Source organism: Lycorma delicatula, chromosome 8 (assembly GCF_047948215.1).
Source record: "Lycorma delicatula isolate Av1 chromosome 8, ASM4794821v1, whole genome shotgun sequence".
Classification (NCBI taxonomy): domain Eukaryota; kingdom Metazoa; phylum Arthropoda; class Insecta; order Hemiptera; family Fulgoridae; genus Lycorma; species Lycorma delicatula.
Genome location: NC_134462.1, coordinates 82252741 through 82267822, shown reverse-complemented (window position 1 = coordinate 82267822; position 15082 = coordinate 82252741). Strand labels below are relative to the sequence as shown.

The window sequence follows — 15082 nt, the reverse complement described above, 5'->3', positions numbered from 1 at the left end:
TTTTATTCAGTTTCGATTTTATTCTAATTGCCTTTAATTGAGGTTAAAAAATATTCGGTTTTAATTTATGTACAAATTATACAACTAATACATATTTAATTATTAATTAGCGTTTGTCGACACTTAATCTAAGAAATGGTTAACTACTAATTCAAGAGTAAAATTCCGGGGATCATAAGAAATCTGCAGTTAACATTTCGTAATGACCTCATGTCAAAGTACAAATATTTGCTCCTCACTCTTTAGACCATTCATCACGCATATTAAAAAAATTGGAAAAAATATCAAATTTTTAATTTGAAGCTATAATTTTCACATAATCTTCCATATTATTAACAAAGCTTGTTGTCAAATTCATTCTGAGATACCGTCCTGAAATTATTTTTTACTTTTTAGTACGTTTAATTTAAGAGTGGTGTTTAAAACATTTTTTTACATATTTTTATATAATAATGAAACTAATGAAAATTCAATTGTCTGGATATTAACCACATTTTTACTTTACATTCGTAATTTAATTTTACCTGTCATGTTGACCTTGCCTATCTCTTGAAGAAAAATAATTTTTTTTTTACTTTTACTTGTTCTTAGTAAAATTTACGCAACTAATATTAAGAGGACAAAAATTAAAGCCCGTATAATTTTCCAGCTTTATAAAAAAATCATTTCAGTATTGAACAAGAAGTCGAACCTCTTCACGGAAGTTATTTTTTGTGAGTTATTTATAATGGATATAATAAAGAAGAGATTTTAACTGGCAAAAATTAAATCAAGTGAAAGTTTATAGAAAAATATTTTCTGAAATTTTAAACTAATATTTGTTCTTTTTTTATTATTTATTAGTAGGAATTTTAAAAAAAATTGTTTGGAGGAAAGAGAAATTTGGAATAGAGTTTTAATAATTAAATCTCCGACAAGGGTTGAGTATTTTGTTTCTAATTGGAGCTGGGAAGGAGGATTCCATTTTCTTCTTAGTTAAACTGTTTTGTGTGTTTTTTTTCATGATTTACTTGTTGAGAATGTATTTAAACAATTTTTTAAATATATCGAATAAGCAGTTTTATAAGCAGTTTTCAAACATTTCCAAAGAATATTTTTACAAAGCATTTTTCAAAAATTTTCATTCATTTAGTAGGTAAAGGTCAATATTTCGAATTATTATTTTTAATTTCCGGATTTTTTTATAAGTAATTTAAATTTAAAGTTATTTAACGAATTTTTATTCAGTGTAATTCACGTTTCATAAAAATAATTTGTTATCTATTAAATTAACAAGAAATGAATAAATTTCTCAAATATGGTTACTCCTGATATATAAATTTCTTAGTAAATATTATTAAAAAGTATAAATACATTTTGCCAGCAATTAATTTTGAAATTCTCAAGATTGTTCAGTCCTTAGACCATCGTCAGGAGTTTAAAATATCATTATAAAATAAAGTTAAACAATTAAAATATTAAGCAGTCATGACAGATTGCTAGTTATCAGTATATTGATTCTAACAAATCATTCTAATAAATCAATATACTGATAACTAGCAATCAGTCATGACTGCTTAATATTTTAATTTTTTAACTTTATTTTATTATGATATTTTAATCTCCTGACGATGATCTAAGGACTGAACAATCTTGAGAATTTCAAAATTAATTGCTGGTGAGGTGGATTTATACTTTTTAATAATATTTAATAAGAAATTAATAGTTGATTCCTTAAAAATTCAAGTTATAAAGATTACATGTGATTAACACTTACCCGTAATTTTCCTTTCTTTAACAACCATTTACCGTAAGTTTAACGTTTTAACAATCTTATATTTTATAAATAAAATAAATGTTGTAAAGATACCTCCTAAGGAATTCGATAATTGAAGTGTAGTTTACGAGTTATGGTATTATAAACCAAACCCTATTAATTGGTATTCTACTTTACAAGTTTTTATTCAAGATAGGCCAATTAAAATTATTTATATAGGTGTTAAAATTAAATCTTTTTAAATTAGCCTTTAAGTAGATTTTTTTTTAAGAAAAAAAATATTTAAATAATTATAATATATTCTTTTTAATCTCATAAAAAATATTTTTTAAATAAATAATTACTTTCAAAAAAAAAACAATTTTTAAACCTTTCAATTCAGGTTCAACTTTTTTTAAAAGTTTAAATACTTAATATATTCAAATATATTTTATATGTTGATGAATTATTGAAGAACCGTTAAAAAAATCTTATGTTTAAATCAATACGGGAAATAACCCCAATCAACATTAGAGAGAAATAAATCTGGAAATTTTCAAAATTCTACATTTTAATTATTAAATATTATACACAAGCTATTACTGTTAACTTCTTTTGTATTTTACAAAAAATAAATTATTTACGTAAAAAATATTAATAATTTCAATAAAAGGCTTGAAAATTAGTAATATTGAATATACTTAATAGATGCAATAAAAACCCGCGGCCAAAGCCGCGTTCCGGGAAAGTCCTACAACTGTGGATTATTTCTGATGTACGGCTTAACATACATACACACACGAATTAATTTAAAATATTTATCATTTTATTTAAATATAATGTTTTTTCGTTTATTTAATTCAATGATTCCAATTAATGCGAGCGCGTATACCGTATTTAATTCGCGGGAGTGTGGCGGTACTAGCGGTGACAGTGGGCACTAACTAAACTAATGTAATTTCACAAATTACAGAGAACAAATTTCGCTTGTATCGGCAGACTGGTGTAAATGCGTGGCTTAACGCACAAGATACCGAGTAAACCGGTAGATCGAGTTCGAGACCCGGTGAAACAGAGTTACTTTTTTACACTTAAATAATATCCATTCATTTAATTTTACCGTCTGTGACGTCACAACATATCAAACGACTACAAAAGCATTTTTTTGGATGAGGATGTGATTTTGCAAATTTTTTTTTCAAATATTATTATTGTTATTCTTTATAATTGTTAACAACAACAAAAAATATTACCTTTTAGTTGAAATCTCGAGATACTGAGGGAGACCTTGATGTACAGCCTCACCCCTTGACCTTTTAAGTTGAAAATTTAATGGCATCAAGTACCATATATAGAAATAATCTGACCATGTTTGCTGAAAATCAGTCCTGTAGTTCTGAAGATATAAGGTGATTTAGAGGCCGACACCGAACACATACATTAATATCCGGAAAATTTTCATCCGGTTTTTGGAATTCCTACGTGTCAAAACGTCAAGAACCGTTGAAAACCGCATATGTCGAAATTGGACTGATTACAGTACTTTCGCTTCTACAGCTATAGATCTCCTACAGCGCTATCTAGACGGTAAAGTAAAATTTTAAAAATGCATGAACTAACATACAACTGCTCATAAATAGTACAGTAAAAAATTTCATTTTATAGAGTATTGCGTTAGGATCAGTAATAAAATTGTATAATTTCTTACAAAATGTTTATTTTAATTAAATTACCCTCAAATTAATATAATAAATTGTTTATTTTATATTCCTCGTTTATTTATTTTTTAATGAGATGAGATAATTGAAATAAATCATTAACCGTAAGATACGTGAAACTTATAATCAATCGGTAGCAAAATCGTTCACGTTGAAAACTAAATAGGTAGAGAAGTTTGTGTTTAGATATATTACTACAACTTGGAAGTTGTTCAGTTGTACATAAATATTCCGTGTACGTGACGATCATTAATTATTTATCTAATTTAAAATTGAAATTATTTTAATTAAATTAAAATAGTACTACCGTATGTAATTGCCTTTTAAATCATTGAAGATATACAATTGAATATAAATACAATAACGTACCTGTTTATAATAATAATAACACCTAACATTTGATATGGCTAAGCAACTTGATTAAATCATTAGGAAATATAATTAAATGCCAAAATTATTTATGTTACTTTTTGTTAACAAACGGAAAATGAGATTTCAATTCTTCCAGTCGTATACGTGTAATGTTATCAACTAGTTTCTCGGTAACCACTTTCATTCTTTTTACATATAAATCTAAATAATATTATACAAATTTTTAGGTTTATATATATATATATATAGAGTACAGTATTTTTTATGTCAAGTACGGTTTGTTTCATTTTTAATAAAATTTCAATTTCTTAAACTCTTCTTCATGTGTGATTGATGTTACTTAGATTTTCTCAAAATTGAATTTTCTCCAAATTTTACTTTCCCGTCTAGGTAGCGCTGTAGCAGAGCTATGACTTTAGAAGGAAAAGTATTGTAATCAGTCTAATTTGGGCATATGCGGTTTTCACCAGATCTTGACGTTTTGACACCTAAGTAACCCAAAAAAATGGATGGAAATTTTCCGGATGTTAATGTTCATATGTGCGCGCGCGTGTGTGTGTTTGTTCGGTGTTGGCCTCTATATAACCTTGTATCTCCATAATAACTGGGCCGATTTTGATTAAATTTTGTAAGATTATTTTTATTAATGGGCCATTGATACCAATAAAGTTTCAACTTAAAAAGTCAAGGAGGTGAAACTGTACAGCACGGTCACACTCAGTATCTCGATATTTCGCCTAATTAAGACCTTATTTTTCTTAGACATATTTATTAAAAATTAAAAAATAACGATATTTCAAAAAAAAATTTTGTAAAATCACACTTCCACCCCAAAAAAATACTGCTGTAGTCTCCTATGTTGTGACATCACAGGTGAACGGTAAAATTAAATAAATGAATAAAATTTAAAGTGTAAAAAATATAACTCGGTTTGGCGGGGTCACGAACTCAAACTCCGTTTTGTTCGGTGAGTCAACCGACCGTCAAGCCTCGCGGTTACAGAACTCCACCGACCGTACAAGCAAAATTTGTTCCATGTAAGTTGTAAAATTACATTAGTTTAGTTACTGCTGACCGTCGCCGCTAGTACCGCCACACCCGCGCGAATTAAATACGGTATGCGCGTGCGCTTTAGTTAGAATCATTGAATTAAATAAACGAAAAAAATTATTTAAATTAAAAGATAAATATTTTTAATTAAGATGTGTGTGTATAAGTGTGTAAACAGTACATCAGAAACAACTGTGTTTTAGTTTTATTTTTTAACAAACGGAAAATGAGTGGCTCAATTTATTTCGGTTGTTTATTTGTAATATTATCAACGAGTTTCTCAGAAACCACTTTCATTCTTTTTACAGATAAATTAAAATAATGTTATAAAAATGTTCAGGTTTTATATATAATGTTCAGGTTGTATTTTTTCTGCCAAGTACACTTTATTTCGTTTTTAATAAAAATATAATTTCTTAAACTCGTCTTCATGTTCGACTAATGTTACTTCGATAAACTGTTTTCAGAGTTAAATTGTTTTTAACATTTTATTTGTTCACTTTCAATTAAACAAAGTTTTTTTACGTCAAACCTAAAAAAACTTATAATTTTTTGGGTTTTACAGTAATTTTCTAAAAACTTATTACAGGTATAATTAATTTTTTGACTTGTTTTATTAAATTTTTTTAGGTCAAATTCATGTAGATCTAGCAAATTTATCCGTTAATTTAAATTTCACGTTTTTCAGTCATTTTTCATTTCAGTAACTTCATTTCATTTTTCCTTGGAACAAAACTCAGAATGAATTTTTCGCAAGTTGTGATTAAAAACGAAGCGTTTCAGGACTTATGTTTATAAGAACTGTTCTTTATTTTCACTTGCATAAAATGCCCTGAAATTCTTTGCATTTCTTCTTGACGCTGTAAATATATATCCTAGATTTTTGATTTTAAAATTCAAAAAAGTTTTATTTTGATTATTTTTGTTTATCTTTGAAAGATCGCGATCGATTCCTTTGTATCTTTATCATATTGACTGAGTACAAAAAATGTTCCTGTTCTACAAAAAAAAGATACAAAAAAAATATGTAGTGATAACTCCACTCGATCCGTAAATATATATATAAATACTCACTAGCCAACAACGTTCACTCTTTGCTGTTGGGCCATTTTGTGACACGCTGACTAGTATAGACTGGCTTCTATGTAAACGGGGCCTTCATCATCACTCTGCAAGTGTATATACATAAGTGATATACATATATAAATATATATATATATATATATAATTTTTTTATTTATTTATTAATGAATGTACACATACATTCAAGTTTATACTCTTAACTAAATGCACCGATATCAATGATTCCATTTTCATTTTTCCTTTAGCAGTAATGTCATTTTTGAGTTTTACGGGCATCAACTGCTACGGTCATAAACCCGGTAATGATATTAATTTTATTCTAGATAAAATTAGTAATTTTTTTCTCAATGAAAAATGTTATATTCATGAAGAGAGTTTGAGGATAGTTTTTGATTTTTTTTTCACCTTACACATAGTTTTAGATTGTTACAGCGTAATGATATACAGCCTAAAGTAATACTTTACGTAATATTCAATGTTATGTTCTTGCAAAACTTCTAAAGAATTGGTTGAAAGTTTGGTAAAAAAAAAAAATAATAATAACACATATTCCCGCATTCCAGACAGCTTCACCCGGTTGTAGTTAATTTACATAATTTTTGTAAATTAGTTTTTTTTTTATCAAGATTATTTCTCGTTTTTTTCTGGTTTTTTTCAACGGATTTATTTCATACGGCCGAGTTTATTGTTGTAGGCGTACCATATTTTAGTTAAAATAAATATATAATAGTAATAATAAAACTAACTCCATATCACGTACTAGAAATTAAACATAATAACATTAAGAAAGTTTTTAATTTAGTGCCGACTTAGAAAAAGAGAAATCTAAAGGAGTAAATAACATAAATTTATTTTTTTACCTTAAAAGTATAAATTATTTTTTTATTTTATATTTTTTAAAAGTAAATTTCATATTTCCACTTTTCTCATAAGGAAAATTATTTTTAAAATAATATTCGTTTTTGAATAAGATTTCTTTGCAGTAGCATTGGATATAATATTTTTTTCTCTTAATTAAAACAATTGTTTTAACACTATAACTTTCAGCACTTATTAAAATGATTTAATTTGAATTAAAATTTGAAATTGTGGAAAAATAGATGGCTAGTTTCTATGAGCTAATTAAAATGTATTTTTTTATGAAGTAAAATTACTATTATAACCATTGAAATATTTTTGTTAAACTATAGAATTATTTAAAAATAATAATCTATTTTTCCTGAATATCTATTAAGCCCTTTTATTTTGCTTGTAAAATATTTTTTTTTTTTAAATATGATAATTCAAGGCAAGAAGTCATTCATAATTATTTTGTGATAAATTTAAGAAATAAAATATATGTAAAAACAAATATTTTTTCTAAAAACCAATTTCCTATTTTTATTATTTATAAATAAAATTTTGACCGTAATATTAAAGTGCATGTTTACTAAATGTGGTAATAAATTAAGAATTTATTAAAAATTATTATTAATAATATGATAAATCAGAACATACAAGAGACTCAATGATTTGTACTACTGATTGATTAACTAACTGGCTTTTACACGATAAATATTGATAGTAGATACCATTTTTAAGTTGATTATACATGATGAAAAAATAAACGGACGTATAAAACCAATAAACTAAAAAAAAACACGCAAAAACAGATTAAAAAAAAACATTGGAGAATTTTATATTAAAAGAATTTGATTTTTTTTTTAACTTTCAGCATTCAAATTGTAGAAAATACTGTTGTTTTATGTTACCGAAAAATTAAATTATTACAAGATTTTAATTGAATACGTGGAATTAAAAGAAACTAAATATTAAGAAACTAAACAATTAGTGGAACCTGTTGCGAGTCCGATACTTTGTCCGTAAATGGGATCCCCCTCATCAGAAAAAAAGTATTGTCATTAAAAAAAAAACCTTAAACTTAAACCTCATTTTAAATATAAATATATTTACTGTAGACGTATAATACTCGTAGTTAACGTAAAATTTAATTGTATATAAGATTTATTTTTTCCAATGATTTTCTTATTGTTTTGAGCTTTTATTTGTAGAATTACATTTTTTTTAAATAGACGTAAATTACTGAATTAATTGTAATATTAGTCAAAGTAATATTACCATAATAAAAATTAATGTTTTTAGAATTTAATTTAAAAAATAATATTTGTTGTACCCTAGTTTGTTAATGATATTTAAATATACAAATATAGGACAATATTTATTACCCACGACGGAATGGAGACGGTATATGCGTCGGGGATAAGAGGTTGTGTGTGTGTATATATGTGTTTTACCATTTTCCTCAAAAACTACTGGACCGATGCAGTTACTTCGATGCGGTTTTTTCCATTACATAGGTACCACTTCAGGGCAGGTTATTAGACATGTTTTACGGTTATAGGCCACCAGGGGGTGCTGCAATAGTTGTGTTTCTCTAAAACGGCTGGGCCGATTTTGATGCAGTTTTTTGCATTACATAGGTATCACCTCGGAACAGGTTTTTAGATTAATTTTGCGGTAATAACCCACCAGGGGGCGCTGCAGTAGGTATCTTTCTTTAAAACTAGTGTTTCTAATCTTTCTAATTAATATTTTAATTTTTAATGATTCTCTTCAATCTAATCCAATTTAATTTCGTTGTGGGTTTTTTAAAATGTTTAATTTTTATTTACTTGTTTATATTATTTAAATATGAAAAACTTAGTATAGTTTGTAATGATTTTTTTTTGTTATAGAACTAATCAAAAATTTAAATAAAATCGGTTAGTTTTTATTATAATTACTTTTTTACATAAACTATTGTGAAAATGATCCTTCACCTTTAATCTTTTAAATATTCTATGTTAATCACACACAAACGTTAGAGTAGTAACCTAATAAATTGATGATTGTTGACAGTGTAATTTTTATTTATGATACAATTGATAAAACTGTTTCAACGTTTATAATTAATATTTAGCATTTTATCCGAATAGTATGACGACTTTATTGTGTTTTTATGAGAACGACTACAAGTCTGAAATTACGACTTTCTATATTAGAAAGATATTTTGAAATCATTGTGATATTTTACTATTAAAATCCTCCACTATAGCTGGTCTATTGTTCATCTGGTTAATAAAGTGATGTGCCTTGATAATATTCGGATAAAACAGTAGAATAATAAACAACTAATTTCATTAAAATCATTACTAACATTTCTTACATATTGTGTAGGACAGAAAGCCAATTAAAAAAACAATTTAATTTATAATTATACACTCACCCATAAGCGGCGAGCGTTGGATCATATGAGTAATAACCAGAAGATGGCTGTAATCCTGCGCTGGTCCACGCAGACATTTCAGCTGATGAACTTCCATCTTTCAGTCCGTAAGGGTTACTCTAAAAAAAAAGAAAATTTATTACAATACTTAAGAAAATTTTTGTAATTAAAAAAATGTTATTAATTTATAAAGTGAAATATTTTTGCGGTATATTTCTAAAATCTATAATAATTTTATTATTAATATAATAATTTTATTAAATATTTTCTGATCTTATTATTTTTTTTTTTTTTTTTTTTGACACATGCTACTGTAGAGCCACATAGAATAGTAAATTTCTGATTGGTTTTTTAACTGTACAATACGACTTCATTTTTTCCACTTTCTCAGTTCTTCCGATCACTTCAGGTTAGCGTATTCTTTCTTTTTCTTTGGATCCCTTTGAACTCTAAGACTTTTTTTCCTAAGCACCCTTTTGTCTTTTAAATCCTTCACGTTTATGTTTGCTAACCTTACGATCTCTTTAACTTTCTTGAACCATTTAACTTTCCTCTTATGACCATTAAACTTGTAAAGAATGTCCGTAGAATGCCAGTCTTCTTCCTTTTATTTCATAAAATATATTTTGTTTTAGCTGAAAAAGTTTCATTGTCGCAATGAAATAACATTAAGATAAAATTTAGTGTGGAGCTATTCCATTATATAAATAGTATTCAATTAATTCATATAAACTTAAACATAATGTGGACTAAGAATGGTACGGCTTACCGATTATATCGAATTTTACGAATAGATGACTTCTAAATGAGTGAACAAACATGTAATTAATTAGAATAATTCTAATATATTACTTTAACAACAAAAGTAAGCAAAATATTTTATAAAAATTTGTGTTATGTATTTAATTAATATTAAAAATACATTTATTTTACCAATTCTTTTCGAAAAAAATTACGGTATTACTTTCGGTTGCATGTTGTTGAAGTGGTAGGTGGGTAAAAATGAATTTTCTTCACTTTTAGGATAAGAGGAGTACGAAAATACCCGTTTACTTAAAATCGGATTTCCTTTTATACATCTGTATATATATATATATATATATATATATATATATATATATATATATATATATATATATATATACATAAAATTACAAATTTATAATAATCTATTATTGTAACTTAGTTATAATTAATTATCTATTTATTATAAATTTATAATGTATATAAAACTGTATGGTTCGAAAATCTCCAAAACTAGTATATCGATTTCATTAAAATTTAGATATGCCATAGTAGGAGATTTGCGGTTATGTATGTGAAAATTTGATTAAGATTGGTTTAGTCGTTCTTGAGTTGCGATCAATTTAAAGTCGAAAAAATTTGATTGGGGCAAGTTAGAAGCGTAGTTCGTTATGATGCTGCAAGTGGAATGTTGGAGTTTCTTTACGTATTTATTGGTAGCAATTTAGACCAAATTAAAAAAAAAAAAATAAAACCAAATTAAATTAACGAAAAATCTTTCTTCTTCCGCACAACTGCCCGAGATTATTTTTTAATTTGAAACGGGACTATTTCAGTATAATTTATTTTTTCTTCTTTTCCATATTTCCTAAATTTTCTCGGTGTGTACCCGTTTTTCTTCTGATGATGTTTCTTCCTTCATCCACAAGAACTTTTCATTATAAATTATCTCTAAACTTCATTCAGTCCAAAAAGTCCTCAAGGTTTTGAATTTCCTCTTTCATCTACTTTATGTTTTTTCTAAAAATTTATTTATACATAAATAACCAAAATTTGCAGTATGAAACACAAAATCTCTAATGAAAATTAAACTAATTCAGATTAAAACGTAATTTTAGTCTTAATTTTAAGGAAAACTAAGCTAAATGTTTTTTTCCTTTAAAAATTGTTTTGATGAATTTACTTTTTACTTTTTTCCTGTTACTTGATGTACTTGAATCAATGAAGAAGCAGTTACTGCTTGTTTCCTAAAAGGTAAAAATTTATTCTTAATAATCTTTTGAACATTACTGCTACAAATCATATTTTTATAGCAATGTTTATATCAAGTTATCGAAATTTGAGGGTTTTTTTGAAATTCTATTGACAATTTTATAATGCAGCCTCTCATTTACAACAAAATATACATTTTTTTAATGAATTTATTAATTCACTACAAAAGCTTTGAAATTTGTACATGGGAATATGGAAATGGAATTTTTTTTGCGTTTGAAAAACGCCAAGCCTGACCGAGATTCGAATCTGAGACTCCAAAATAAAAGGCCGAGACGTTATCACTCTGCCATTCTAATTCAACATTTTTAATGCCTATTATCCCGTATTATATCAAATAAGAATTTTATTACACGAAAAAAACTACTGGTAATCTGGGCCTTCTGATACAGAGAAATACAGTCCATCTCGCATTTCTTGATAACGAAATACTTGTAAAGACAAATAAAATGCTTGTATTATATCCTGCGTATATGTATTCTTTTGTGAAGCGACTATACACTTTCATAATTAGCGTAGGTTCTTTAATTAAAATCTATCTTTTTATTCACAACCCTTTTTCTATTTCGTCGTTTATATAGATTATGAAATTATTATAACAGATTTTTAAAATCCATAGTACAGTAAAAAAAAAAATCCAAATTTCTTTTTTTTTAACTATCCACCATTCTGGAATACAAGAATTAAAATTTTAAACGACTAATAAATTGTTGTTCTTGAATAGTTATTTTTTATATTTTATAATAATTTTGTTAATAACAGTTGAGACCATCAGATTGACAAAACTATTACGTTGACAAAATTTTATAACATATTACGACCAACTGTTATTTTTTAAACAAATATCAAGTGAAGTTTTAATTAATATTACAAATAGGATGAATATGAGAGTACCTGAATATGGAATTTTATTCCAAAAGCGCTTGAACGCTTCGAATTCAATTGTTGGTAAGCGGTTTTTTGTATATTAACTTTAATTTGTTATTTGTCTATTTAGGAAAGATTGCAATTACGTTACCACAAAAAAATAAAGCTAAAAAGTTACGAGTATATTTCATTTACACGTTGCTGTATTTCTTGTATGTTTCATTTATCGTAAATAAAAATTGATACTCTCTGAGTAGAAAAAATATATATATATTTATCGTAACGGTAATTTTTTCTTTTTAAGTAGTTCGTAAGACGTAACTGTGCAAAGAAAATTTTTTAATTTCACAACGATTACTTTTCGGTACGAACATTTTACGTTACAGTGAACTCTTATATTACGTAATACTTGAATAAAAATAAATTTTACATCCGAAGAATCCTTCCGTAAATTTTATTATTATTCTATTTAATTGTAAAACTTTATTAGTAAAGGCTTTTTATGAATTTCGCCCAAACTCCTTCATTTTAACAGATGAGACATTAAATTTTTTAAATGTAATTTTTATTCAGTATTATTATTATTATTATTATTATTATTATTATTATTATTTCAAATATGAGTAATTTTATTTTATGTATTTTATTTTTCAATAAATAAATAATTTTTTCGTTTTTTTTTAATTGTCCCTGAACTTTAAAAAATATTTTTATAGCTTATTATAATTAATGATAGTATGTAGACATTTCATTTATTTTAATTGAATATATTTTAATAAAATGCTTGGGAATCGAATATTAGCGAAAGTTACATAACTACGACAATAAATCGTGAAACGACACCAAATGCATTCTATAGAAAGATATAATAATATAAGCATATATTAAATAGTGTATAGTGTAAATTGCATTAGTTTTCTTGTCGGGGGAAAGTTCAACTGAGCTATTACCTAAGAACTTCTTAACTCACTCAGTATTTCTTTGTACATAAATGGAATTGGTGTCGGCTATTTTCTAACATAGTGTCGTCGTCATCTGTTAAATAGAAAAACATTTACAGAACGAACAATTTGCTCTTTAAACAAGTTCTATTATACTTGTTACCGTATTTTAAAACATTATTCCAACATCCTTGCGTATATTCGATTACAAAACGATTACATGTAACACTACCATGTTTTGTCATCTTCTTACCTTTTGTATTAATAACAATGGATAAGTATACACATCTAAAAAATGTATTTACTAAATTTGGTTAACGTACATTTTTTTTTTATTACGAATAATTTTGTATATAATTTTTTTTTCGTGATATTGTGATGTGGTAAATTTTATGGAAAAATATTATGTTTACTGTTTTAATAAATAATGTTAAGATATATTATTACTTTTAGATAACTGTTTTGAGAAATATAAGTAACAGATTATATTGACAAATGACTAAAAAAAACATGTCATAATGCTTCATAATCAACGCCTAGCAGACACTACTGAAGATAAATTGATGAAAATTTGTGTATATGTTCATCTTACGGTGTAAGTGCGCACTGAAATTATAATAAAGCGCAGAGTTATTACGTGAATTAACTTTAGTTTTTTTAAGTATTATTTTTTAGGGTTTATTCAAATGTGATTATTTCAATATTACGAATAATAAAAATAATAATTCAGAATTCATTATAGCTTACTTCAAAGATATAATTACATATTTATTTGAACGCAATGTAAGAAACAAAATAATAAACTGACTGTTTTATTATAGTAATTATACGTAACAGTAGTCTAAGAAAAAAAATCATACTTAATTTACATTTATTAGCATAATTTTAATTAAGGTAATTAAATAAATAATCTCATTACTAATAAATACGTGATAACAATATGATGAAATTACATAATTGCTCATTTACATTTATTTTTCATTTACATAATTAATTTGTTTATTTTACTTTATTTTCTTCTATAATAAAATAATATTATTTCCATTTAATAGTTATAATTATAATACATATATATAAATAATTTGTAATCAGTATAATTATAGGCTTACTGATTTTTTTTTTCTGAAAATAAAGGAAAATATAACAATCGAGTACCATATCTAATTATTTGAACGGGGTAATTATTTTTGTAATGATGTATTCTTAAATAATTATATTTTAATTTAAAAAAAAAATTCTTTAACTTGATATTTTGGATGATACAACCTTCTAAAATTCTAATATATATCATTAAAAACTTAAATAATCTAATATATATGAACAGTTTGAAAACTATGGCCCTTAAAATTATAAAAAAAGTTATAAATATCTTTGGATAGAACTTTTTTTTTTAATTATTCTGAAAATTTAGTGTATCTTTATCTACGAGTTGAAAATGTAATAAAGCTTAGAAACTAATTTTACTTTCATGGAATCATAATTCTAGAGTTTTACTGTTCTAAGGAAAGTAATCAGTCAAAAAATGGGATATGGATTTTTTGGCATTTCTAGACGTTTCTAACCCAGGGACCCCCCCCCCAAAAAAAAACGTGGTTGGTAATGTACGTACGTATGTACATACACACTTGTGCTGCGTGCTTTGTGTTTAATAACTTTAGAGTGGATAAATTGATTTTTATGAAATTTGGCGGATAAACACGTGTATATGCGGCAATTTGTTGGTAAAAGTTTAGAGTTAGTATCTTGAGGGTGTGTGGGGGGATAGTTTTTTTGGGGATCAATTTTCTCAAAATTTTACAAAATACCCCACTTTATATTAAGTTCAGAATATATGTAAATGCTTATCTTACCACTTTTAAACAAACTTTCCCCCAAATCCTTCCCACCTACAAAAATGTAAAAAAAAGGTGTCTATGTATAGAAAATTTTTTAACAGAATTTTTTTATGTCTTCCCAAGCATAGTAGTAGTCAAGTGGTCCAAAAAAAAAATTCTTTGGGGACTTTAATTGGAGATGGGAGAGCCGACCAAAGTTT

At 25.8% G+C, this 15082-nt stretch overlaps 1 protein-coding gene across 2 annotated transcripts in view; it reads right to left on the bottom strand.

Annotated features, from left to right (window-relative positions):
• LOC142329258 (homeobox protein araucan-like) overlaps window positions 1-15082 on the bottom strand; it is a 496188-nt gene that overhangs the window by 117455 nt on the left and 363651 nt on the right. For both annotated transcript variants that reach the window (XM_075373678.1, XM_075373679.1), the window contains one exon: window positions 9224-9342. In XM_075373678.1, coding sequence (XP_075229793.1) covers window positions 9224-9342 — 119 coding nt within the window. The remainder of the gene's footprint in view (window positions 1-9223; window positions 9343-15082) is intronic.